At 39.3% G+C, this 27970-nt stretch overlaps 1 protein-coding gene across 3 annotated transcripts in view; it reads left to right on the top strand.

Moving 5' to 3' along the window:
* tenm4 (teneurin transmembrane protein 4) overlaps nt 1-27970 on the top strand; it is a 168132-nt gene that overhangs the window by 66043 nt on the left and 74119 nt on the right. For all 3 annotated transcript variants that reach the window (XM_086216471.1, XM_086216469.1, XM_086216470.1), the window contains 5 exons: nt 16473-16719; nt 19182-19256; nt 19482-19580; nt 20491-20726; nt 27672-27836. In XM_086216471.1, coding sequence (XP_086072597.1) covers nt 16473-16719; nt 19182-19256; nt 19482-19580; nt 20491-20726; nt 27672-27836 — 822 coding nt within the window. The remainder of the gene's footprint in view (nt 1-16472; nt 16720-19181; nt 19257-19481; nt 19581-20490; nt 20727-27671; nt 27837-27970) is intronic.

The following is a 27970-nucleotide window of genomic DNA, read 5'->3' as shown; positions in this document are numbered from 1 at the left end:
GAGTCATATTACACGAGAGGGTGTTTTTTTTTTTAAAAACATTTTATTTCTACAGTGTCAATTAATTTTTGAAATTGCAATCGTGCAGCAGTTTTAAAGGCAGTTTTAAAGATAATATACACAAATCTAGACCAGGTGTTTGAAAAATGTGTTACAAAATTGGGGATGAACAAAAGATGGCATACTAAATACTCTAAATGTTTTGATATTGTGGGGTAACGTACACACTAGTCATGTCTGTTTGCCTGAAATATGTTTAATCTTACTAAGGGTGGTTTCTTATCAAATCAGGCGCTGCAGCAGTTGTCTGGGGGTGTGGGCGTCAGTTGATGTAACCTGCCCAATCCTGAAGGTTGTGGTAAAATGCACTTGAATGCAGTTGGCCAGCCACCATTAAACATCAAACGAGCAGATTCTTAACAGCTAGAAATGATGAACGGACTGCATGAGCACTATGATGCAGTGGATTGCTACACTGCTACATGACAAAACTTAACAAAGTGCTTCCCGCTGTGGCTGTCATCCAGTCTGATCTTCGGCTTACGTGACTCGTTGCTACAGCCTCCAAAAGTTGAATCTGGTTCTGAAACAGAGAATTTTAGCTGTGGGGGTGGGGGCCGCTTTCTATCACCATTCAATTGAATGAGAGAACTTGTGTCTAGCCTATTGCCTTTTCATGGTGGTAAACTCCCATTTTGTGAAAACTGGTTTACTACTCCAGCAAGTAAACTGAGTCATTAACAACCTAGCAACAAGGCTATTATCCAGCTCCATTGATCTAGACATCATGGCATTTCCCAAAACAAGAAAACACTACTTGTATAAACACAAAATTGCCTTCCTTGCTCAGTGTTGTAACTAAAATGTCAGGTGTAAATGTACAGATTTAGCTACTTGTCCTCCAACTTCACGTTTTCCTAAAGCTGCAGCAGTAGGCTTGTATCTGTGTCACTGACTCAGTTGATGCTCCCTGTCACACAACATTAAATACAAGGCAATAGTGAGGAAAAACTGAACAGAAAAGTGTTGAGTTTTGATGTGTTTGGGGCCCCTGTGTTAAGACATGGATGAGGAGGGAATGATTGGAGTTTTTCAGTGTGTGAATGTAAGTAAAACTCATCTCAGAGTTTCAGAGTTCAAGCCACTCGGCCGTGTTGCTCTCCTCAGAACCTCAAATCACCTCAGTTCAATGCAGTTTGACAGTCATTAAAAAGACAACTCAAAAGTCTGCTTGGCTGATCAGCACAATAAAGAAACTACAAAAGGCCTGCAAGGCAAATCAGTACATTGAATAAGCAAAAACAATGGTGAGCTCTATAAATGAGTGCATCTTATTTATGGTATTTGGGAATTTTTAATTTGAGCATGGCAAAGTGTGCCGTTATCCTGTTACCATAAGCTGTAGTGACCATAATTGCACTTTTTAAATTGTATGCCACTCAAATTAGACACTGCAGATGGAACGCATACCTGCTGGTTTCAGACAGCTCAGAGGAGAGCTAATCAAGCGAAAGGGAAGGCTTTCATAAAAGCTGTTGTGACTGGCACACGCTAGTATGAATCAGACATTAATCTAAAGCCTTCCTTGCTTTCATCACTCCAATAATTGAAATACTGTGAAACAATTTGTCTTCTGTGCAATTAGAAGATGTCTGCTGATTGAAGAATCTATTATGAAAGTGGAACAGTCAAGTAAAACATACATAAAAGGCCTCCCACTCATTTCATGTGCCACTCAAAGTCAAGCTAAATGATAAAGTGGCCTTATACATGAGAAAAAGTTCACTATATCTCTATTTTTTAGTGAATGTTTGCTTGTATTGAGGGTTGAAAAGAGGAAAACAACATCTACAGTACTTATATGGTTCAAAAATCAAACTCCAACACAGCAAAGTATTTAAATCATTGGATGAATTACTGAGCCTCAGCAGTTGGCTACGTGTTTTTGTCTTGATTCAGTTAAACTTTTTTTTTTACTTTTTTTTTTCTGGTCTCATTGCAGTACATTGAAATGTTAAGTCAATATTTCCACTGAATAAAAAAACCTGCTATCCTGACAATAATAATCTTACATTCAAACTGTGCCGTTTTGTGTTATGAAGAAGATTCAACACATTCCACAGTTTCCAGCCGGAGATGTGGTGTTTTGATGAGATTCGTCATTTTCCTGCATCTTGTATGCTTTGTGTGTCACATGAAATCAGTTGATGGTACAGGACATGCTCTGCAGGTTTTTTTTGTTTGTTTTGTTTTTTGCATGATTCATCTACAAATATCCTGTTTGTTTTTTTTATAAATGCTGCCTGCAGCTACAGTCCTTGAGAAAACAAGTAATTCTTGTTGTCACAGTGGAGTCACGCGTGTGCTGCACCGTGTGCTGCACCGTGTGAAGCGTCGTGCCGTATGTGTGTGTGAGGTCCATTTAACTGTGGTATTCGCAGATCTTATTTACTGTGTTTTGTATTTGAAGAAGACAACTTTTATCTCCGTGAAATGATAAATTGCTATATATAGCTTTATGTTCAGAAATCACAGTGATTAGCTTGGCTGAGAGATAAGGAGAGAGAGAATTAAAAATCGGGACTCTGGATGGATAATGTTGACTCCTCTTAACTGATTTTATTCACTTGATTACATCTTCTCTGTGAATTATATTCTCTATTTAATTTATTCAATTAAAGTCCTTTAAGCTGGACGCAGGATAATCTTAAAGGTTTTTGGAAATAAAGAACATCTTGATAAATGGAATTTTAATTTGATGATTTACGTTACTGTACCTCTGTTACATATCGTTCTAAATCGAATGAATTTGTCAGATGGGTAACTGTTTGCTGCCTTAGGCTCTGCGAAATTGTTGATGGGCATGTTTCTCTCTCCAGTGACATTTGATAGACCAAGAGATTAAACAATCAATTACGTGAGAAAAATAGGCCCTTGATGTTAATGACTGTGACATAGAACACCTACTTGTTTATTCATTGTGAGTTGCATAGATTTAACAAAAACACTGATGAATAGCTGTCCGCCCACATTCTGCTGCTGTTAAGCTTCAGTCAGTGAAAAAAAAAAAAAAAAATTCTGTTGTCATTTGAGGACTTCATTTAAAAACAGATCCATGCTAATTTAATGATTTAATAAACACTGAAAATATGAAATGAGTATAGTTTGTTACATGACTCACATATTCTTATATTAATTGTTGGCATTTGTCTATTCATTTTTCAAAATAATTAACGATGGAATTATTGGATTTTGTATTGGGTAAACTAGTTACAAGCACACGTAATCATCTGTTACACTTTCCTTTCTATGAGAACAGTTTTATATGAAAATTCAATAAAACATGTTCTCAGTATTTTTCTCTTGGGAGAAAGGGTTGCGCTAAATGCTACAGAATCACTAGCAAATACCAATTTGTTTGTTCACTCTCTTAATTAGTTTTCTAATGAGTTTATCGAGACCTTCAATGAAGTGGGTGGGGGTCTGTGTGAGCAGTCGGGACAAACCAAACAGTCACTTTCGGTTCCACAAGCTGTCAGGAACTACAGCAAAGCCTGTGGCCCCAGAGCTGCAAAGAAAAGTCTCCTTTTTGCTGCTGGGATGCAGTTCAGACCTGGTTTTAGCTCTTTCCCACTGACATTTTTAAAGTTGCCAGCCACTGCCAGTGTTTTTGAATATTTTAATGAATATTGCAGGACCCCCCCCCTGAATATTTTATGCGATGATTATATGTATAAAAAATGAACATATCAGAAGAAGAGGGTTGTTACAAGTGATTTTCAAGCATAATATTGATTTGATATTTGTATTTATTTGTTTTGTCTATTTTTTTTTTTTAGTCATTCCCATATGGTTGCTTAGATTGTATATTATCTAAAAATAAACAATTGCAATCGGCCACTAGCCAACCACTGGATTCATCTGCCTCCTGTGCCCCACTAGAGCACTCCTAAGTTTGCCTGGTACAGCGCCACAGGCCCCTTGGAGAACCACAACACCAGCCCATCTGCTGCATCTTGTGGTTGCCGAAGTTTTTTCTTTGTTTGTTTTTTGACCCAGCGTGTCCTGGGCAACATTGAAGGAGCGTGTCATCTACAGACGCAGGTTCTCTTTCTCTCTCTCTCTCGCTCTCTCTCTCTCTCTTTCTCTCTCTCTCTCTGTCGAACATGCAAAAAAGACAGACAAACTTTATTAATCTTACATCAGGGAAATTCACTTGCAAATTAAACAAAAGCAGCTCAACATGAAAATAACCAACAGATCATCCCAAACAACATGCTAGTCCCCAAAATGTAATTCACATGTCAGTGATCTGAGTTTTGTTTCTGTTTTTCATTTCCACACAATTTAATTAACTTTCCCACCTTTATTTTAAAAAACAAACTGTTGAGGATGAATAAACACAGATTAAAAATTTAGCAACAGAACTAATGTATGTGTTTATTTGCATATAAAGTAAGGTAATGAGACCCAGAGACCCAGTCACAAGAGGTCATTGCGTTTTAATGCCAGGTGTGAGCTCACATACTTAAGAAATGAGCAGATGATGAAAAGAACTTTTTAAGACTTGATTAGTCACCAGCCACTCCGAAAAATTTTAGAATTCACCAGCCACTCCATAATAAACCATTAGTTTGTGTATGAAATCTATCAACCAACCAACCAACCAACCACGTTCACATTTTACCAGCATTTGGCTGGTGGCTGGTGCCAATCCCCCACCCCGATCAGGATGGAGACACATCTTCATGCCAGGTCCGAACAGGGCCACAGTGAGCAAAGGCAAAGGCAACCGACTGGCAACCAGAGAAACGTCTCTGGCCATTTCAAGCTCACCCAGGGAGGTCTGTCTGTGATGTAAGATCCATGTGGCTTGGGCATGATCTGCACAACCAGCACGAACTAGGCACACTCAGTTAAGCATTTATGCAGACGATTAATGGCTGTGACACCTTGATCTCTGCATCATTTTTAGCAGAGTTTAATATGTTCTTGTCTCATTTAGGACTTTGAGGGAAATGCTGTAAAATTCAGACCTGTTGTACTGTAGCGCTAGAACTTGAATCTTTTTTTTAAATGATTTAACATTAGATAGATGCTGGTTGAGCGGTTCAAAAACCCTATTGTTATTTTGACTCACACTAAATGTAGTGTCCACTGTGTATCCAAGGGTATTTGATACAGATGCTCTTCCTCTCCCGGTTGTACATTACAGTTTATTCAAGCACTAAAGTGACACACTCACTAGCCCACAGCATGGCCACTGTGCCTCTGCACCTACGTATTACTGCATTAGCATTAGAAGGTTGAGAGACAAATGCAGTGAGTGTTGTGAAGTGTATGTGTATATTAAGGCCAAACTCTCTGGGGCAGTGGACATTTGTGTAAGGCTGTCGCTGATATGTTAATATCGCTAACTGTTTCCTAATTAGATGCAAGTCAATGAGTCGTATTGTACTACTCTTCAGGGATCATTACAGAACCAGAGAAAATTTGCCTCTCATGATAGATGACAGTCAAGTCAGCAGGAATTTCAACTTCAAAACGGGCAGGCTGGTGGGGAATGGGGGGGTCACAGCAGAATGAGGGCTTTGTTCACTGCAGTCACGTTACTTAAGTGCTCTATTTTCAGCATGGCACGGAGCTGCTTCAAACGTTAATCACACATTAATAGGAGCACTGTAGAGATTTAAAATACCATGACAGCATGAGGGCTGGAGCCAATAACCCTCGAAAGGGAAAAAAAAAAAATAGTTTTGATACATGCAAGAATTTGTGTTTTATATTACAACTTAACAAGATGCTATAATCACAGCTGTAAATGACTGATGTTCTGCTGGTCAGGTGATGTGGCCAGTCTGATCCCTGAGGTGTTTTATATTACTGTCAAGTAGAGAGACTGAGATGGACAAAGAGTACAGAATAGGAGGGATTGGTTGAGGTTGGATTCATTTCTTGGCTGGCAGGGGTTATATAGGGGTCCTTAGGAGGAGGCACTACTAACTCTGCCATATCTGGGAGCACATTATTCATTTGCCTGTAGCACAGCACAGATCTGCTTGTGTATTTTTTTTTGTTAACTTAGCATGAGATTCAAAATGGCACCGCTGTCAGCAAGACTTCGATTTATGTGCACAAACCAACTGATGAGGTCTGTTTTATTCTGTTTTGAGTGATACTTGAGATTTAGACTTGTTTTCTCCATTTTTGCATTTAGCATCCCCCAAAAAAAGTGTTTGTGTTTTTATTTCTTTAAACCAGCGGCAGGCATTTGCCTTTTCTTTTCTGTCTCAAAGTCATTTCAGTTGTTTGTATTGTTCTTCCCAGCTGGGGTAAGGTGGTGGAGACAAAGGCAGATGTGTTCCTGTTTGTTTTTGAAGTGTAAAGAGTTAAGTCTTGTGTGTGTGTGTGTGTGTGTGTGTGTGTGTGTGTGTGTGTGTGTGTGTGTGTGTGTGTGTGTATTTTATGTGATGTTGCTTGTGTTTGGGTGTGCTTCACCACCCCCCCACCCCCCGCCCCATGTGTTGTCTCTGTTTGTGGTCCACAGGTCCTCCACTGCTTTGTTCATCCGCCTCCTCCTCCCCTGTTGAGTAGCTCCCATACCCTCCCCCTTCTATTGCAGCCAATCAGAGCCAGGGAGGGTTGCTAGGTAACTGTGCGGCTCAGCCAGCCCAGGACTCTGACTCTGAGGATGAGTTTGGCCCCAATTCATTCTTAGTTAAAACTGGCTCAGGGAACCTTTATGCTCCTGCAACTGCTGATGGTGAGTTTGTTTTCAAACTACTGTTGCTGTCTGGAGGTTAGCCTTCCCCTGCTCCTGGACATGTTGTGTTATAGGTCATGGAAATGGCTGCGGGCAAGAATATGTCCCTTCTTTTCTGAGCACCATAAAATGTTGGAGAAACTTTGAGTCGATACATAGCCTCAGGAAATGCAAAGAACTCTGAGAAACAAGGTCTGCAGAGTTCAGTGCCTCTCTGAAAGAGATGGTTGATTTTGTTTGAGCAGAAGATATTTGTCACAGATATTCCTCTTCAGTTACAATGTTTGGTGGTGGGAGTAACCATCTAAAATCCCTGTTTAGATTCTTCAGAAAGAATAGGTGGCACGCAGCGTCAGAAACTCAGATATGAAAAAAGGAATACTGCGAGCAAATATAGCTTCTTCAAACTAGGTAGTGCAGCTTTGTCACATTTCAGCAAACAATTCACATGGTGTCATACTTTTTCTTGTTTTGCTTTTGAAAAACTGTGAATATGCATTACTTATTCAGTGTAATTGGTTTTGAATTTTTCCGATATCTCATTAATGAATGTCAACTATTCATTCCTCGTATAAAATATCTGTCTCTTGCTGTTGATGTAGCACTCATTCAAAATGACAGCCAGGCATTCGCGCTCAAGCTGCAAACAGCAGTCAAATGATGTTACACATTGTATCTCTTGTTAACCAACTCAATTCATGATTGTGTTGATTCCATCTGGCACAGTTTGGCTCATTTTTGGGGGTTCATAATGAAGCTGGGCTAAGAAAAAAGCAATTTATTATGACAATGGCAAGCTATCACACATTGTGACATTGTATTCATGTGTATGATCCATTTACATGAATATGTAAACATGGATGATCAAACTCTGTGATTTATTCCACATATCTCCAATAAGTCCTGCTGAATCGAGTATTTTATTTTTTATATTTGAATGCCTTTCAACTGCAGCAGCTACTTGCTTCTCCCACTGGCAAGACAAACACAAAACAAAGTAAAATGGTCTAAATAATTGATCAAGCTTACAAGTTAAGTACCCAAAGGGTTGAATTACATCAAACTCCAAAGTGCCCCAGCTGGCTGCAGAGAAAGCCTGGAGAATAAGTTATTAATCCCGTTGCAAATCTCCCCCCTAATTCCACAGTAGCGACAGGCTGGTCACCTAGGAGTGACATGATGGCGCTTGAGGGCACAAGGGTGGAGGGAATGGCCTCTTTCTCTGCAGATTTGCCTCATAACAATGGCAGTGTTTTGGAAAGGTACAGCATTTAGGTGGCCTCGGGCTGTCGGTGGGAGAGGAGAGGACTGTGGGGGAATATCTCCAAATCTACTTCCAACCTCAGTCATTTGCAGGCTCTAAGATTTTTTTTTTTTTTTGAAGTTGCAGTGAATTACAGCATATTTCAGTGTGAGAAAAAAATGACAGTTTTTTTATATTAAATCATGATACCGATGCTCTTTTACTCAGCTTGATTTTAGTGACATGTGAATATGTGTTATGCAAAACATTCCTGTTAATATATAGACAGTAAGGAGCCAGTTGCAGTACATGACAACTGTTACTGGTTTCTTACTGTCACTTATTGCTATTACAAAAGGTTGATGGAAATGCCCCCCCCCCCCAAAAAAAAAAACCCCTAAAAAATAACTGGCATATCAAATCAGATCCCTCATTTACACGTGAGGTATGGACAAAATATTCCAAATCACATTCAAAGAATGCAGGCAATATTCTTTTTTTTTGTTGTTGTTGTTGCCAGTAACCAACCACATAAAAAAATATCCATGCTTATAATGATTGCCCTCAGTGAATCTGTTGCTCTGGTCTTTATCACTTCAGATTACATTTGCTCAAGGTCATATTCAAGACCACATACAGGGCTTAAAATGTTCCGCTGGATTTCCAACAAGTAAATGCTCTCAGCAGCATCATTATTCACATTAGTAGCTCCCAGGGCTGCAGTGTTTTTTTAGGGTCCTGGTTTCATTTGGAGGAACATTGAGCTAGGGCTTCTGTAAGGCTGATGAGGCTGCTCGCTGAAGCCTGCAATCCTTTTGTGAAGCATGTGTTTCACTGTGGCCCTTGGCTTTCTCTGAGGGGCTTCTTCCTGCAGAGAGTGCCAGTGGGAGCCTGTTGCCACGCTGAGCCACAAGATCTGAGACACTGCAACCTCCCAGTATTAGCATCTCTTAATGCAAAACAGCATGGGGCTAGCCAGTGTTGGCTTTCAGTGCAGCTGGGCTCCCCGGTGAAAGGGCCAGCTCGCCACCACCTCACAGCTGACCAAGCAGGAATGCTGATCTGCGCAGAGGGCTCAGGGACGTGGCTGTGGGAGAATTTAAATAAGCTTTCATTTGAACTGCCTAATCATCCCCCATGTCTGCAAGGACGAGGGAAATGTGGTTAAAAGAGGTCACCCCAGCAAGTAATTTAGCCACCAACACCACGAGGAATGAAACTATCTGAGGCTAAATAATAATTTAATGAGTCGCACATGGTGCATGCATGCCGTGCCCCTGTTTTTATGGATATGAGACATCAGTTTTGAGTTTAAATATCAAATGGAATGTGGTCCTCTTGATGTTGATGTTGAGTTATCAATGAACTGCAGCCAACACACAATTTGTCCAGTTCCGTTCTACTTGCTGTTTGTCACTGCACAGAGACCGTGGATAATGCATTTTGCATACCTACATATCTTCTTTTCACTGACATAAATTGAGATGCATTACTTTCATTCCATGATAATTGCAGACCATCTGTGCTCTCTAACAAAATCTTAACCCTCTTGATGGATATGCAGCAGACTGACATGTAGAGCAGAGCATACATAACCACTTGTCTTGTTCTTGCTAAGGCAGCTCGAATAATGACAGAAAATCCATTTGATCTCAGAAAAGGAGAGAGAAGCATCTGCTGGAGTTGGTCCTAATGGATCAGGTTGCTGTTATAGCATGGTTTCAGGAAAAAAAAGAAATATCAGGGTTCCCACGCAGGCAGGTGGTGCAGTGGTTAGCACTGTCGCCTCACAGCAAGAAGGTTCCGGGTTCAACTCCTGGCTCAGGCACTGGGCTTTTCTGTGAGGAGTCTCCATGTTCTCCCTGTACCTGCGTGGGTTCTCTCTGGTACTCTGGCTTCTTCTCACAGTCCAAAGACATCAAGAGGGGACGAGGCTGATTGATACTCTAAATTGACCGTAGGTGTGACTGTGAGTGTGAATGGTTGTCTGTCTCTATGTGTTGGCCCTGCAATGGACTAGCGACCTGTCCAGGGTGAGCCCTGCCTCTCGGCCGAAAGCCACTGGGATAGGCTCTAGCCTGGGTTCCCAACCGTCCTGGAAAACCTGGAAAATGATTGACCAATTTTCCAGTCATGGAAAACATATGGAAAATGAGGAAAAATGGACAAATGTTCTGGAAACAGTTGATATTTCCTGGAAAATAATTTATCCTCCCCCTGCCTTTGAATGCAAATGGGTTAAAAGTTATGCGCACGCATGTATGTTGTCACCTTTTTTCTGGGCACAGTGCTTCTCTGCTTCTAGCCGGCAGAGCGCCCCATTTGACGCTACCAGCCAATTAAATCTGCATTTCGGCTTAGAGCGGTTCTGCAACCCAGTGTTTTCAGTTTATTTTGTCGCTACATTTAGCGACTTTCAGACGGCGTTAAGGATTTGTAGTACCTAGAGACAAAAGTAGCGACTCTAAGTTGAAAAGTGTCGCTAGTATCGGTTCGCGAGTGTGAGGTTTTTCTCTCCCGTGGCCACAGCCTCCTCTCTGTTCTAAATTATAGCCATAGACTGCTCATCAAATGTATGAGTAATCAACATGGAAACAATCTGGGTAAATGCAAGTTACACCTGTAGAAAGGAACACTTCCAAAGTATGAGGGGGACAGAGAAATATTTTAGTGTATGACTTGTCATACACTTGTGTATAACTTGTCTCTGTAGCCGTGGAAATGTCCTGGAAAAGTCCTGGAAAATAATTTCAGGGAAAGAGTGGGAACCTTGAATATTTTATTTGCATTTTTTTGTAGATATTACATTTACATAAGTACAAAGTTTTTTTTTTTAACTAAATATCCAGATTGTTCTTTAGTCTCATATAAACATGTCTCTTCTTCTCATGTTAGTGAGGACAGTGAGCCTATTGTCAGATTCCTTATTCCCACTGAGAGAGCCGGTGGAGAGCTGAGTGTTAGACCCACCATGTGTTGTTTGTGGTACCTGTTACCTCTCAAATGAGTCCAGGAAAGACAGCTAGTATTCCCGCATGGCTCTCCCCTTCAGACTCCTCTAATGGTGTAGGAAACAGCAGGGCCGGCAGAAAAAAAACAAAAACAAAAAAACCCAGCAAAGAACAGCTCCACTGCCTACATGACAAATTCTAATTGTATTTTTATAGACAAATGCTACTCAACTGGAAATTCTGCGCCTATGATTGCCATAGGGGCTGTAGCACTAAGCAAGATTTAATGATTTATTTAGACACTGGATAGCTTTTGATTAATTCTATATTGAATGTCTCACACCTCAGTGCTTTCATTGGGTATCCGGGGCATGTCCAACCACTTTATCTCATCAGGTATTAACATCGATGCTGCGGATATTATCTGCTGCCCTTGTTTGAAAATAGCCCTTCTCCCTGGGAGCTAAATAATTTCAGTGATACCAAATTCTTCTATGTGTAATTTGCGGGTCTGCTACATATAAGAAAATGTCAATCATTGTTGCTGTTTGAAAAAAGAAATAGCAGAGCTTTTGAGTAGATCAAAGTCACTTTATTGTCAAATGTAATTTAAGTGCATGACATACAGCATCGATGAAATTTCTGTCCTCTCTGACCCACGGTGCAAAAACAGGCTGGAATGGTAAAAAAAACAAAAATAAAAAATCATCATTTGACATCCAAGGCACAGATGATTGTAGTATTGCTCTATAAATTAATACAATTTAAAACTCATTTACTCTTTTACTGACCTCAAGTAAATTTCTACATATCTGGCTGAGTGCTTGTTTGACCTGGTTTGCAATCAAATTAGGTCTCTCTTTTTTTTACCCGCTGAATACTTTGCAGATAGTTACTCCAGTGGAAAAAAAACAACAACAACAAAACCCTTTCCTTAAAATAACTGTTGCAGTATAGTTTACAGCTACTTTTGCTGATTTTAGTCAGAACAACTAAGAAATCTGATGACTAAGAAATGATTGGGGAGTCTGGAATTGCAGGATCTTGACGGAGAAGTTCATGTGTGTGCTTTTGGGTTAGGCTAAGAAACCCTGGATCTTTTTTTTTTTTTTAGCTTCACTTCATAAGAGGATAAACGTAGTTTGTTGTTATGTGGTTACTGAAATGACTTACACATTTAAAGCTATTAAAAGTTTTCTCACTCTTAAAAATGTATTATCGGTATAATTCAGCGGCTTTACTTTGTGGATTTTTGGCAAAGTAGCTTTGGTCATTGGTCACTGCATGGTATACAAATCTCTGAAGTGGATTTATTGTCATATTTATCATACGTCATTGCATTTTTAATGTTACCATTGTTATGGTCCCATCTGGACCGTGTCTAGTTTTGTTATGGACTTTTAATTTGTGCACCTGTTGCAGTTCACTAATGCTCAGTCCCTGTTTTATATTGTTTGCGCTTTTCTCCTGTGTCGTCGTGTGGTTGTCATTTCCTGTCTTTGTCAGGTTCCCGCCCTTTTTAGTGCTTCACCTGTGTCCTGTCAGTGCATCAGTCCTCGTCAGTCACAGCCCTACTCTTAGTGTCTCCTACCCTATCAGCTCCTTCCCTGCTCTTGTGTTCTCCCACCTGTCGCTTTTCGTCATCAGCCGTGTATTTAGTTGGGTTGTCAGCACCAGTGGTTGTCGGTTCCTTGTATGTGTCACTTTTTGTGTACCAATGTTTCTTTGAGTGCCTTTGTAAAATGAACCCACCTAGTTTCTTCGAGTCCTGCCTGGTCTTCTCTCCGTTCTCTCCATTTGGGTCCTGCTACAGTACAACCACTCACATGACAACCATCTTTGGATGTAACCTGATACCGCCACCCCAAAAATCTGTAATCCATTCTGTAGATAGCAAATATAATGAATTAAGCAAGAATCTCTCAAAAAATAGAAAGCACTCAAGGGGCACATACTGTATAGTGCATCTAACAATTAGCTGTTATTGTAATAATAGAGCATGGCTTGAAAATTGCATTACTCCATATGCGCATCCACGTGCACATTGAATTTGCACTGATGAGATTTGTATGGCAGATTTTCACTGAAATGATCTCAGTAGTTTGCTGGTAACAAGTGAACTTTTTAAAATAATCCCACAGTTATCATCATATAATATCTTGAATTACAACTTCCAACACACTTGATTGATGGCCTACAGTTGCACCAGTTGAAATATTTGAACAGATGCTTGAGTTTTCCTGAGGGAGACAATAATTACACAATGTTTACGTCCATGAAAGGTTACCATTTTAATTTTACAGCAGTGATATCTGATACCACACACCCTGGATAACTCTCTCCTGCAATTATAACATCTTGCTATTAGACAGACATTCCTGTTTTCTCGCAGGGTGGGGGATGAGGTCCTAGCTAATGAAGTGGATTTGCCTTAATTACTTGTCTAGAATAGCACCAGGAGGCCTTAACCAGTGCATACATCTGCTTGAAAGAAAAATGAAAAATCTACATTCTTAGACTGAATGGCTATCTGAAGGGTTCTCTTTTGAATGCCTTGTGAAAGTTTGCCTATCCCCTGCCTCTGTCTCTGTGATAACAAATGAATCGCCTTCTCTTGTTCGTTTGGTTGTGCAAAGCAGGTCAATAGAAAACCATTAATTTTTTCCTGTCTTTTGGATAGAAGGGAATAATTGTTGCTGGATCACCACATCTGTGGGGGTTGTCTTACCCTGTGCTTTGTCTCATAAGTCAGCTTTTTGTTGTTGTTTTTCTGAATATTTCCCCAAAAATAACTACTTAACCAGCTGTTGATGGGTTATTGTTTGGACACGAGCTAATGTGCATGCAGTAAATTAGTTGTTGTTTTTTTTTTTTTTTATGATGCAGGCTTATCCAGGGCTTTGTCCACACATGGAAAGTGAAGAATGTGAATTTAGTAGTGCTTTTGAGTAGGGACTACATCAGCATTTAGTTAGTTTTAACTACAAATTTATAAATTATGAAAATATATATTGTTACATTATTATTATTTTCAATTTTATTCTTGTACCATTATGACTCATCAGATGTTTTGCTAAAATAATCTTCAGGAAATAAAGTGTAAGGAAAATTAATGATTTGTTGCCCTTGTTGCTTGATTGTCATAGGAAATAACATATTTGTTTACCAAGCAATAAAAGCTTTCCAGGGCAGTGGTGATTTGTCCTTGAGACATATTTCTCTGTGCATGTCCGTGCTGTCCCTGTGTCAAATTAGCATAACCTCATTAATAGCTTTTGGGATCAGGAAAACTACTGAACAGAAGGCCATCAAAACTACGTGGTTTCACCACTCACACAAGTCTGTTTCTATGTCTCTCTCTCAGTTTTACAGCTAATTACAAGACCAGCATTGTACATAAATGCACCATGGAACCATCTGTCAGATGTATGATATAGCACTCTTCCCAAAATGAAAAAGAAATAAATAAATAATTTCTGGACTAGCATCAAATCAGTTTCAGTGCTCATTCTGAAAATTGCTGTTCTCTCTTGGTTTAACACACTCTATCAGTGTATTTGTGCATTACTGATGCTTCTTGTAGACTGAATGCATGTTGAGAGTGCTGATGCCCCGTGGTAGACTAAATGCTGCAGATACGATTTTTGTCACTCTTCCCACTTCTGTGAAATGCATCAGGTAGCTCCTTTTTATTCAGTACAGCCAGTTGTACATATTGACACTTTCTTCATCAATCTGCTTTGATTGACAAATGTTGATGTGGCTGTTACATGTTCCTGACCCCTTTAAAAAAGGAAACGCCTGAGCTTCTTTGACTGACAGGAGTGGGTATTGCTTTAATGAATTTGTTGATTATACAAAATAAACCCTCGCTGTGTCAGTATTCCACTCTCTGCTGTAAATTGGCAATTTAGTATTGTGGATGCCTCTGAAATAAGGGAGACTGGCTGCTATAAATAATAGCCACAGCCATTCTGTGTAAAATCAGGAGCTTAACAGATGTGAAAATAAATGGATGCAAAGTGCATGAGGATCAAAGCCTTCAATCTTGTGAAGCGCAGAGAATATCAAATTGTGCCAATAAAATCACTGAGTACAATGTGTTCTTGGAGACTTCATGTCTAACAGTTTGAAATTTATGAACGTCAAGTGACAACAGAACTGACGACCTAAAAAAAGAAAGCACACTCAGTTGATGAAAGCTCTAGAACAGTACTTGATGGTACATGGTTGACCTCTGCAGATCTGACAATGACATGAAGCCACTGATGGTGCATTGTTACTACAGTAGATAACTGATGAAGTGATTTCACACCTGACCGTCTGGACCAAGGTCCACACCAAGGCTCGTTTCACAATCACAATTATTATAAATTTGCAAGCAAACAATTATTGTCACTGAGTTGGGCACTTGACATTGATTGGTTTGTAAACCTTGTCTGACATCAGCATGTTTTGAGTTCAGCAAACTCTTTCTGTTTGAATGGAGAAAAACATGTATTTATTCACATCATCATTTACATCAACAACCTCTTGCAGTTGAACCAGAAGTGAGACTTATCAATTCCCTCTGCAAATGAACTGCACCAAAGTTCAGTTTGATCTGGGGCAAGACCACCCAGTGTTGGTCGTTTGGTCCTTACGCACTTGCTCATATTGCTTTTATCAAACTGAAAAGTCAGAATGTCTTGACCTGATAGTGCACAGAAGGTGTGAAAACACCCTGATTCAAATCTTAACACTTGCTATAGTTGTGCTTTGCAACTAGTGCAAGACTTTCCAAGAGCAGTTACAATTATAGCTTCTTCTTCTTTTTTTAAAGACACTCAAACAACCTTCCATGTTTTCAAGAAATGGTCAGTTTCAAAAAGGGCTCATCGCTCTCTTTACACAGGAGTCAGTGACAGGTCTAAATAAACTGTCACAGGTCTCTGTGGAAAGCGAAGAGCACACTCTGATAGAGACGATTCCCCAGAATGAATGAGCAGATGAGGGACTTTTTCAAGAGTTATCAATGTAATTGCTTCACACACTATGAAAAGTTCTCATCACGTACTCTATTTATATGTAATGAACTTGTATTAATTACAATAATCAGCAAATTAGGTAAAATCAAAATAAATCTCAAAAACAAGCTGTTTATCTTACTGAAATTTCACTGTTTTGGTGGTATGTTATTTTAAGCCTGCAAAAGATAAATGCAAGATTTGGACTTTTTGCATTTCAGTTTAGGCTTTAATCTGTGTTGCTTTCACAACCACAGCTAATCAATTATGCCTAGTGAGGCTCACCATACCAGGAGGTAGAAATGGATACCACCATTAAAAAATGGAATAAGCAAAAGAGTTTTCTATATTTCCTAGCACTCTTACACTCTTCGACAATTTTTTTTTCAAAATATGCGTTCCCAGCAGATGTGTCGTATTTTCTGATTCGAAAAGGTGCTTCAAAACTACCATTACATGACGAGCATTGTCATTCTTTCAGACGTTTGTAATTTCTTCCCTCTTTTCAGACGGAGCCTTTCAAAACCACACTCAGCTGCGGACACCTCCTCTACCGCTCTCCCACTCCCATTCGCCCAATCATCACCATGCGGCCTCCATTAACTCCTTAAACAGGGGCAACTATACACCACGTAGCAACCCAAGTCCTGTTCCCACAGACAGCTCGGTTCCTCCTGAGGGTCCTGCAAGTGGTCAGGATTCAGGCAGCGCACAGGACAACTGGCTACTCAACAGTAACATCCCCCTGGAAACCAGGTACTGTGTAACTTTCTTCCTTGTTGAATGTATAGCAATGTTGGCATGTGTAACAGTGAGCTTGAGCTGGTGCCATTAAATGCGGCTTTTCATGCTATCTGCTTAATACTAAATTATCGCAGTGCTAACAATGACCAAGCAATAAAACAGGAAAAATCCTTCTTGGGGCCAAGGCCTACATTTCTGATGTGATTTTGTGGCGAGCGAGAGAAAAGTGCTGTTTTAGATCTCTGTCTATTATTTGACATTGAAAGCATGTAAACAGCAGTGTAATTATAATCATGTTGGGTGTAAAACAGTTCTTGTAAAATTACATTCAGGCTCCTCGGAGCAGGCTTCATAGCTCCTCCACTTCAGCCAGGACTTGTAATATTCCACATTAATCAGTATTCAGTCCTCAAGAACATTCCTCAAAAGGAGGCTCTCATGTGAAGTAGATTTGTCAAGTGTTATTGTGACAAAGGGAATTTCGCTTGGTATTGCAATGGACTGTCTTGCTGGAAGCCGCGGTGGTCTAAAATCAAGACTAGCACAGCAGAATTATCTCAAAACTTAACACATTTCTCTTTTCTCGCAATAAAAAAGAAAATCTTTCCAAATAAAACCTAAACTTATCCGTTGCCACAGTTAAATTAACATCTGATGTTTCCTTTTTTTTAAGGTAATATGATATATATTTTGAGTGAAGATACATTTTCTTTTTATAAACATAAGACCACAGTATTGTCCATAATGTTGTCCATATGTTAAAGGAGAGTAGCTGATAGTTCATTTGAAATGGCCGCAGCGTTGGTGTCTGTTCTTCCATTTTTTCGCGAGACGGTTCAGTCAACAGGAAAATGAGAATCAATCTCAGCTGGTAGAAGGACAGTTAGTGGTATAATTAATGATTATGCATCATCCAGCTCTAAAGTCAGTCCTGCACAGGTATTCCCTGTGGAGTAGTAAGCAGATGGTGAGGGGAGTGAATCTGCAACAGGCAAAAAAAAAAAAAAGCTGCTAAAACATACTGTTGCCTTGAAAAAAGATCAACTACTTAATAATGAAACCAAAACTATCAGCACTGTCATATCAAGAACCCCTGAAACATTAAATGTCACTTTTTTCTTCGTAAATAACACTACAGTAGCCTTCTCTTGTCACCCTTCTTTGAAATTAAATGGTCCTGATAAATCCTGCAGTTGTAGGTCATATCCCCATCTGCCACTGGAGAGATGTGAGCAGCTCGACAGCCCGAACCAGCCTCACCGTTTTCTTTAGAGTTTCAGCCAGGCTTCTCACTCTCTCTCTCCTCATTAAAAGTTACGTTCTTCCCCAGAAAACAAGCTTGAGAGAAACCATGTACAGACTTCAACACAGGCCTCCAAGGGGGCAGAGATCAAAAACAAGGCTTTTCTCTCGTACCACTGAACATATTCAGCCTGCCCGTTGCATGTAGAAAGTCTGTTTCTCCATTGCATTGCTGCAGTTTTTCCTTATGGAACAGAGCTGTTGTCGTGTGTAGGGTTGCATCAATGAGAGAAATGAGACATGCTCTCCCTGAAACTGAAACCAATGAACTGATAATGTGCCTGCGTCTCATTTCAGATACTTCTGTCATTATGCTTCCATGTAGTGCAGTGGCCGTCATGTACTTATGTAGCATGTGATTCTTCAAAGTATAAGTGTTGTTGTGTGGTGTTGTAAGTTCTCAACTTTGACGACTATGTCAAAAATAAACATTGATTAGCTGCAAAAGCTAAAAATGTACATATGAACATTTCTCAAGCTTCTCTTGACTCTTCTACAAGTTTTTAAAGATTGGTGTTCCCTCCCTGTCTGCTCCAGTGTTAAGATGGTGACCACGAGGTGTGTCCATGAGTACGCCATGTGGCTACTCACAGTGCATTACTTACTAAATGAGTTTACATGCACATTTGAAATTAGGTCATTTAATTGGGCTGCTGTCATTGTTCTGCTATGCAAGAATCATTTTATTTATAGTAGCCTGTCCACCTCTGGAACAGTAGGAGTGGGGTATGATCCCTTGAGTTGGTTGCAATCAGACTTTCTTTCGCTTCACTTTTTGTGTGATGTAGCAAACAAGTTAGTGGAGACCCTTACAAATGTGTGCACTAATGTGTTGACATGTATTTCTCAAGTCCAATCAGACTAACACAATAGAGTAACATTTTCAAACATCAAGTAAATGCACTAATTTGCATGTGTCAGTGTGACTGTACTTGCAAGTGTAGCCAAGGAAGCATCTGCATTGAGACGTGGCCCGTTTGATCATTAAACTGAAAAATTTGGAGTATGCTATTCAGTGTGACAACTATGGAACTGTACAGCAGTGGCAAGCAGATCTGTTATTGAAGTTAACATATAAAAAGTGTTTTGTCTTGAAATAAGTGTTAGCAACCTTAAGGTTCATTTTATAATATAAGTGATTCATTGTTTTCTTCCAATCACAACCTTACAAGGAGCCAGAATACTCTAATGTTTATCAGAGAGGAACAAGACGCTTGCAGAGAAGGGCAGGGCTCTTACAAAACCAGGTATGGCAGTGCCCAAATGAGGGGAACAAGCAAGTTAGATGTCATTTGTCTCACACCTTTGTAGAAATAGTTCCATAAGGGCCTTGGTGTCTTTTGTGCCACGCTGTCTGTCTTGATCTCCATTCGTCAGTTGTTGATATTGCTTGTTGATCACATACTGTATTTGCATTTGTCTGCACGCACATCTCACACTAGCTTCATATCCATCTTTCCGCCTGTGTGTAGAAACATAGCAAAGCAGACATTCCTAGGGACTTTACAGGACAACCTCATTGAGATGGACATTCTGGCATCTGCTCGCCATGATGCCTCGTACAACGACGGGTATGTTGCATGTTTGCTATCTGGCTCACACGTGTCAGAATCTGCTTTGCCATGAAAACAATAGTGATGTCTGTGCTGTTTTTCCATCGAACATCCTCTGTTTGAAATGCTGCCAATCATCAGTGTATGTCTCCTGCAAAATTTTTGCTCTGTGTCCCTTCTCTGTTTAATACAACTAACAATTTGTGTTAAATCACATTGTTGGGTTGTATTACTTTTGATTAATCTTGAACATGACCGCTTTATGAATCATACTTACCCACGTTATCGCCTATTGCTAGATATGCCGAAGAGCAGTCGGTATATTAATAAATAAGACATGTTCTCAGTGACTTTCCACATCATACGGTATATTGTAATGTGACATTCAATCACGTTTGTGTCTCCGTCACTCGAGAGCTTCTTGTATACTTGTCAGTAAAAGGGCCTTGACAACAGTGCCGCTACCGCTGACTCTCTGATGGGCTGATCATATGCCACTTGGACATGCAGCTCTACACATGTTTTCGGAGATAGCCAGCCATGTTCTTCAAGGGCGAATAAATCTGCTCAATTCAGTTATGCAACATTATATATTGAGTCTCTCCTCTGGATAGCCTTGACACATGGTAACAGGGAATAACTCGTCACTATGTTGGCATGGCTACATAAGTAAGAGCCAGCTGTGGTCGTTTGTACTGTAAATTAGCTCTAACGTGGGTTCACAGTTGTAGCTAAGCAAAACCCAGTGTGTTTTACTATTGCTACTAATCTAGCAGAAGCGTAACTATGGTAACAGTATTCAGTGTTCTTGGAAACAGAATTACTTACTAGTGGAGGGGACTGCAGTAGACAGTAACCTTCACTATGAAGATAGACATCCCAGGGAAATTGATTTTTTGACACCAACAGGAGAATATGTTCTTTCCAGGCACTTCTTGTTTAAACCAGGTGGAACATCACCCATGTATTGCACAACATCACCAGGATACCCTTTGACCTCTAGCACGGTGTACTCGCCACCCCCACGCCCTTTGCCTCGAAACACCTTCTCTCGACCTGCCTTCAGCCTGAAGAAGCCCTACAAGCACTGCAACTGGAAATGCGCTGCTCTCAGTGCCATCCTCATCTCAGTAACACTGCTGTTCCTGTTGGCCTACTTCATCGGTGAGTCACCTCTGATGCTCCTATACGCCAGGGTGGGCACTTTTCCCTACATGCCTCAAACTCAACCCTCTTCTTAAAGCCAGATGAGTTCCATGCACCATTGTGTTTCCTCTATTGTCTGTTTTAATAGGGTTGAATCTGCACATGGTGCTTTATGTGCCCATAGATCCACTCCTTCCTAACACACCTTCTTCAGAATAACATTATCAATCATAGATTGGATTGACTGAATCTGCAGAGTGGGGCAGTCCTCTGTCTTGGTCTTGTTAATAGGTCAGATAGGAAAAGCCATCAGCCATCAGATGAAAGAACTACACACTTAAAATATTCATCTTATTTGATTTAAGATTGCCTGACCTGCATAGCCAGGTCCCAGCAGGGTGAGGACTATCATCTGGGATATCTGTGTTATGATGTTAAATCACTTCTGCTCTGTTTGACTGCTGTCATTTCCGAGGGGAAAGATGTTCATATCCAATAACATGGTGGCCTGTTTATCTGTGATGTATATACAGGGCTGTTTGCAAGACCTTTTGCTGTAGATGGTTAAAAGTCACAAGAAAGATAAAATGAGAGAAGACATGAGTGAATTCTTCTAGTCATGCTCTAATGTTCTCAGAGATTGCATATTTAGAGATGACAGTTTTCATCACTTCCTGAGAGAGAAACTCTTTTTACACATATATTATTCTCAACACCTGGTGTTCACACAGTATAGTCAGTCAACAACATGCACACTTGTTTAAGATACAATCTGTTATCAAGTTACAATTCGTAGCTGATCTTCATAAGCAATTGATTTGTTTTTCATGCATCAAATCAACAGGGGGCATCATGTGAGCGAACATGAGTGTAAAACTCTGTTTACCTTTTGATTTACATTCCAACAGTCACCCGTGGTCACAAGTTTTAGTTGGTGATTGAAAGAATGAGACCGCTGTGGCCGAAATTAGTCGTCTGGTCTGGAAGGCTGCTCCCTCACACAGCGATAGCTTTGAATGCACTGGCTCTTATGTATCGTCCCAATTTTTCGACCACGGCCAGATGAAGATCTCTAGAGAGAGACACTTAAAGACTAAGAACACCCCCAGGTCGGAGCCTAATTCCACCCATTGCATGGTTTAAAAAAATGCTAAAAAAAAAAAGTGGACAAGGTGCTGGGAGGGGCTGAGGAGTGATACAGGAAAGGGAGGTTGTGGGGGTGTGTGTGTGTGTGTGTGTGTGTGTGTGTGTGTGTGAGGAGTTCTAAAATGATCTGGCAGGCTTTTCTGGTTGTTACAAGTATAATTCATATATAAAGTATAATATAGTATAAGTATAATACATTTTCAGGAATTTTTAGTTTCTTGGAGTCCTGAGGGAAGAAATGCTGAGAGGTTCCCTGAAATATGATATCAGTCGGTATGATTGAGGTCTGAAGTTAAATATTGCTGAATATTTTGTTACCTAGACAATTCCAGGGATTTGGTGGTCGACATGAAAAAGTCCTTTTTGATTCAAGTAATGAAACTCTGCCTGCTCTGTCATTACAGATTAAAATAAGGTGTTGATATGCGGTTCTATTTCACGTATTTTATCACATAATACAGGTTTGATTGAGTGTGAATACCTGGTTAACATATAAATGGTTATACTGTGAAATTCACTCTTGCACAGAAATAGGTTTGCTGATAGGATGGTAAAAATGTTGTAGCTCATTTGCATGAAGTCAGTGAAAGAACACAATGATCTCCAAGGCCTTCATCACTGAGATAAATTAATTCTTCACTGAAGAAATTTGTTACAGATAGGTATTGTACAGTCATAAAAGCTCTCGTTTTCCTTGGTAATTCGTTTTTATCTCCAGTTCGTTTTCCGTCAAATGATTACCACCCAAGTTCTGCACGTTATCTGCATTCAGTGATCTGAAATCAATGAATGTGGGTGTGGCTTGTGCTCACTATCATTTTGGCTGTAAAAGTAGAGATATAGTGTCTACTGTTAGCTGCTTTTGACCTGGCCAAAAGCCAGACAGCCCCATCAGTACGAGTGTGCTTAATCAGACTGTGTGATTATACCCTGCAAAGTACAGACTATCTCCCGATGCACCACAAGTAAACATGTTTGAGACCAAATTTCACCCCAAGATCGGAATTTCAATCAAGAGCAAGGTCCACATTCATTAAAGGCTGATGAGAAAATACGTTTAATTTGAAGTGCAATTAATTATTGAGCCTTGTAATTGGGAACTCTGGGTGAGATGTGGAATGAAGCCAATTATGCTTCATGACAGATGTTTTCAGTTATTATTTTAGAATCAGTTTTGTCACCGCTTTGTATAGCTACACATTTTGTGGAGCAGAGAGGGTCATGGGGTTTAAGATGGAGCCATTTTCTCTGTGGTTGCTCACGCATTGGTACAATTGTTGTATTTTCCTCATTTTAAGGTAATCAGTTTCCTCCTGTGTTCACTTGCAGTCACCTAGGGTATCTAGACAAGGACAAAGAAATCTAGCTTGAAAGTTCTGCACCACATCCTGTCATTCAAAAATTCTTCTCTGTATGTTTTTAGTGTGGTTTTCTCTGGTGAAGAAATGACATGATATTTGTAGAATCTAGATTTGTAAATAGGATTATTTTTCTAAATGAATAGTGCTCATACAGTGTTAAGTTAAATCTCAAGGAAATTGCCCTGCTGATTTTATTATGTATGTTCAATCACTGTTGTGTGTTACCTTTATATATTTACAGATCATAAATCTTTCCTTTCACTCAGTGCAATTACTTGAATATCAGAGGTAAAGGTCATTCTGATTTTAGTGAAACCGCCTATTTTTCAATGTAACTGTAGAATCCATATAATTCACTGCAAAACCAGTACGTTTTACACAGAAATTATGAACATCCCAGTAACATTTCTAAAAATTAGCGCCAATTCGAAGGTGCCTTTGTCACATATACTGTACAAGCCAACAATACAGCACAGGACAGCACTGCTGGCTGATGCAGATTTCTGCTGTTAATCTCTCAGTACTTTTGCATTTATGGGCAGGCTTCATCATATTTGCTGTTTCGGTAATTTGAATTATCATTTTCTCTCTGCAAGGATGCTTGAAAAATACTTCCTGATGCAGTGTACCACCCAGAAACTTGATTCAGCTTTGAAATATGATTGCATTTGCTGATGCAAGTATCAGCCAAGGTATAAACACAAAAGTATAAACAAAGAGAAAGTTTGCGTTTCTGGCACAGTGTTTTTCTGTGGTAACATTTCTTTTTTGTGGCAGGAGAGGGATTCTGTGTCCTAGAGCTGTTTTTTACTCTTATATTTTTTTGGCTCAGCAACTTTTTCTTACAGGTTCCTCTTGATGTTAGGTTTGTCTATATACATATATATATATATATATATATATATATATATATATATATAAATATATATATATATATATATAAATATATATATATATATATATATATATATATATGTGTATATATGTGTATGTATATATGTATATATGTATGTATATATGTATATATATGTATGTATATATATGTGTGTGTATATATGTATATATATATATGTATATATATGTGTGTGTGTGTATGTATGTGTATATATATATATATGTATATATATATGTATATATATATGTGTGTGTGTATATATGTATGTGTATATATGTATGTATGTATATATATATGTGTGTATGTATGTATGTATGTATATATATGTGTGTATATATATGTATATATGTATATATATGTGTATATATGTATATATGTATATATATGTGTGTGTATATATGTATATATATATATATATATATATATATATATGTATATATATAATATGCAAATGTTAAAGAAAGAAAATAAATTGGTAATTTGTCACCTTTAAATCTGCTTACTATCATGATATTTTTCATGCCACTGCAACATTTTAGCTCATTATATAGCAATGTCAGTTTGATACACTTTTCTTTATATAACCTATGCAGGTTAACAAGACTATCACACAGCAGATTTGGCATTTTACTTAAGAGATTCTTTGAGCACCCTTGTAGTGCATTTGTGTAGTTTGTCTGTTAAATCGGACTTAAGAGAATTCTGTTCATTTTTCACAATTGTCATTTGATTTTTTTCTTTGTTTCTCTGCAACAAGTTGAATATGTTGCATCCTGCATTCATAAGCATCCAAAACAAGTGCATATGCTATATAGTGAGCCCAAGCCAGAGATATCAATATCACTGTAAAATACAGCGGTGCTGCGAGGAGACAAGCCAAAGTCAACCAAACCTGAGAGTTCACTCTGGCTGTTCACACGTCCCCCTTTGACCCGCAAGTTGTTTATGCACATTTTGTGCTTGTTTACTCTGGGTTTATTCAGGGCCTCATTTGAAGAGAAAATGCAAGAAAAGAATGTTAATGCTGCCGTATAGAGGGCAGTTCAGCAGGTTATTTGCTTCAACCTTTCGATGAAAATGCCGTTTAAAAGACACCCAGCATAGTTATACCAGTCTGGACATACGGTTTCGACAGTATGGCTTATTGTGGACTTTATTCTATGCAACTCGTATGCCCAGAATATTTGATGAATTTGACCAGAGAGAAGAGAAAAACAGTTCGAGTCGCTTCCCTTTAAGTCTGCTTTAGTTGGTAGGGGTTTTTCAGATCAGAGGATAGAAGCACAGGAATGCTGGCAGATGACCCACAGAAATAAGTGCTGACTTCCTCAGATTGGCTGAGAAGTCTTCTACCACAGTACCTCTGTTCCCTAATTGGCACATGGTGTGACCCAACTTCCTGCCAAGAGATAAGCGAAAGGAGGGCACAACATGTGCTCAGGACAAAATGGGCTCTGCGAAGTGCAGTAGTCTTGACAGGTCAGTGGCATTGCTGGAACGCAAACACAGCTTGTCTCTGCCAGTGGCCATCTCATTAGAAGTACCTTGTTATTCCTACAACCTGTCTGTACGTTGCAGCCAATTGCAGTAGCCCTCTGAGTGTCATTGCACAGTATTTGCAAAGTTTGACAAAACCAAATCAGGAGGCTCTTCCCTGGCTTGGGTCCAAATCCTCTGCATATCATAGATACCAAGAAGGCCCTGCAGTAAACCATTAAACATTGGAGAGGGTGTGCTCGTCAACCATTTTCCATTAGAGGCCTTAGGGATGGATGGGATGAACAACGGTGCTCACAAAAACGTGATTACTAAGACATTCAGAAGGACCCTGTTTGGTGACTTTGTAAAGGTTCTGCCAGCAACATACATTTTTTTCCTCATCTCATCTTTGTCATTGTACAGCTACAAATCAAAAGGAGCATATTTCTGTAGCTTACAAAATGACAAACAAAGCTATCTGTCTTCTCACTGGTTGTCCTCCACTGACACAGTCATTTCCACAGGCAGGGAACAGACACAGCCTCAAAGCTGGTTTTACTCTTCAACATCCATCATCTCATCGATGTTTCTATTTGTTTTTTTCTATTAGCCGCACTGTTTCTCTTAATTTACAAACCCGCACACAAAGCTCATGCTACTGTTTCTGTACTCTAGCTCATGCGGATGTGTTATTCTTTGACTGTGAACATGTGGTGTTTTTGGGCCAATTCCACAAGGAGATCTAAATACAGGAATAAGAAAGAGTGGGGCTCTCTCATGCATGTATGATGAGCTTTACAGGGAGTTAGCCTAGCCACTGATCAGACACTGTAGATGAGTTTGATGTCATGTGATTTGTGCCATTCATATCGCAGCTTTGGCCAAGTGAAATTTATGACATAAGAATAGTTTAATCTGGGTATAGTAAACCTTTTATTCTTTGAGTATCACTGATGGAATGGTGGTGGTGAAGGTTTAAGTGCTTATGTCATTGTTTAATGCAGATGTATTGTGTTCAAATTGAAGTATTGTAGGGCCTTCCTTATTTTATGTGAAAATAAATTACATATTAAGGCATGTCTGTTTTAGTTATCTGTGAAAAAGCCCAGCCCCAATTACAGGCTTTAATCTAATGAAATAGCTTCTTTTTAAAACTTTTTCCCAAAGTTTGATTCCATCGCAATAAAAGATACATTTTTTAATTTAATCAAATACACAAACACAAAATGTTCATGATAATTAACCTATTAATTATATATGCTTGTGTTGCAGTATCATATGTTATATCTGCAGATTCTAGTCATTTGTGTTCAATTAATTACAGCATTCTCTCTTTTCTCAAAGAAAAAAAAATGACAATATATTTGAAGGAAACAACATTGAGAGAAGTGTTAAGGTCTTTTTAAAACTGTCAGATAATTTCCTGTTATATAATTGAATTGGTTGGACATTTAATTGAGAACCAGCAAACCAATAAAATAGCTATATTGGGTTTCTGCGCTTTTTCTGCTGACTGTTGTCTTCCAAGGTGGCTTTTGCCTTACTAAGCTTGTCTCGTCCATTCTCTTATTGGTGATCTGTCATGGTCAGCCCCTCCTCCTCCGTTCTACACTCCACTGCCATTGTTCCAAAGGACATCTCTTTTGTTGACCTTGTAAAATACCAGCATGCTTCATCCACTATATTCACTTTGAAATACCCCTGGTGTTTCCTTTGCTGATGTGTTTGGATTTTTTTTTTTTTTTTTTTTACTTTTGTCTCTACGTTTTGTAGGGGAATAGTTGGGGGACAACTGGTGCTGGTCCATGCCAGTGGTGTTAGAACAGATGTCCCACAGGGTCAGGGTGGTGTTCACCTTCTGATGTCACTGCTCAGCACTTAGTAAAAAGTGCTATTAACCATTAAACTTTGTCTTTGTTCTTTGGTTTTACTTCCTGTTCCTCCATCTCACAGCTGTCATGAAAAAAACCCCATCAGCAGCAGTTTGATGAAAGCTTCGGAGTCAGCTAAATTTAAAATATAACTAGGTAAAAAGCATTTTCAAATAATTATAACATGTATTTCTTGTATTTCACCCTTTAGCCATGCACCTTTTTGGATTAAACTGGCACCTGAAACCCATGCAACGACAGATATATCAGCTGTCCGAGGACAATACAAGTGGCCTGCCTTTTCCGACTGACTTGAGCTTGCCGCCACTAGGCAACACAGGCTTGGAAGTACCTGAACGCAGGGGAAAAGATGACAGTAAGTTCAGCTTTGGTCTGGTATTTTTTTTATTTATTCTATTATCAGTTACATGCAGCTGAAAGTTGCTTGAGTGACTCTCAGTTGATGGCAGTACAGACTTGAAAAACAAAAAGCGAAGGAAAGTTTTTCAA

The sequence above is a fragment of the Aulostomus chinensis genome, chromosome 10 (assembly GCF_037954235.1).
Source record: "Aulostomus chinensis isolate RoL2024-O1b breed Wild chromosome 10, RoL_Achi_v1.0, whole genome shotgun sequence".
Lineage (NCBI taxonomy): Eukaryota > Metazoa > Chordata > Actinopteri > Syngnathiformes > Aulostomidae > Aulostomus > Aulostomus chinensis.
Note: the sequence above shows the minus strand (reverse complement) of the source record. Positions and strands in the feature narration are given on the sequence as shown.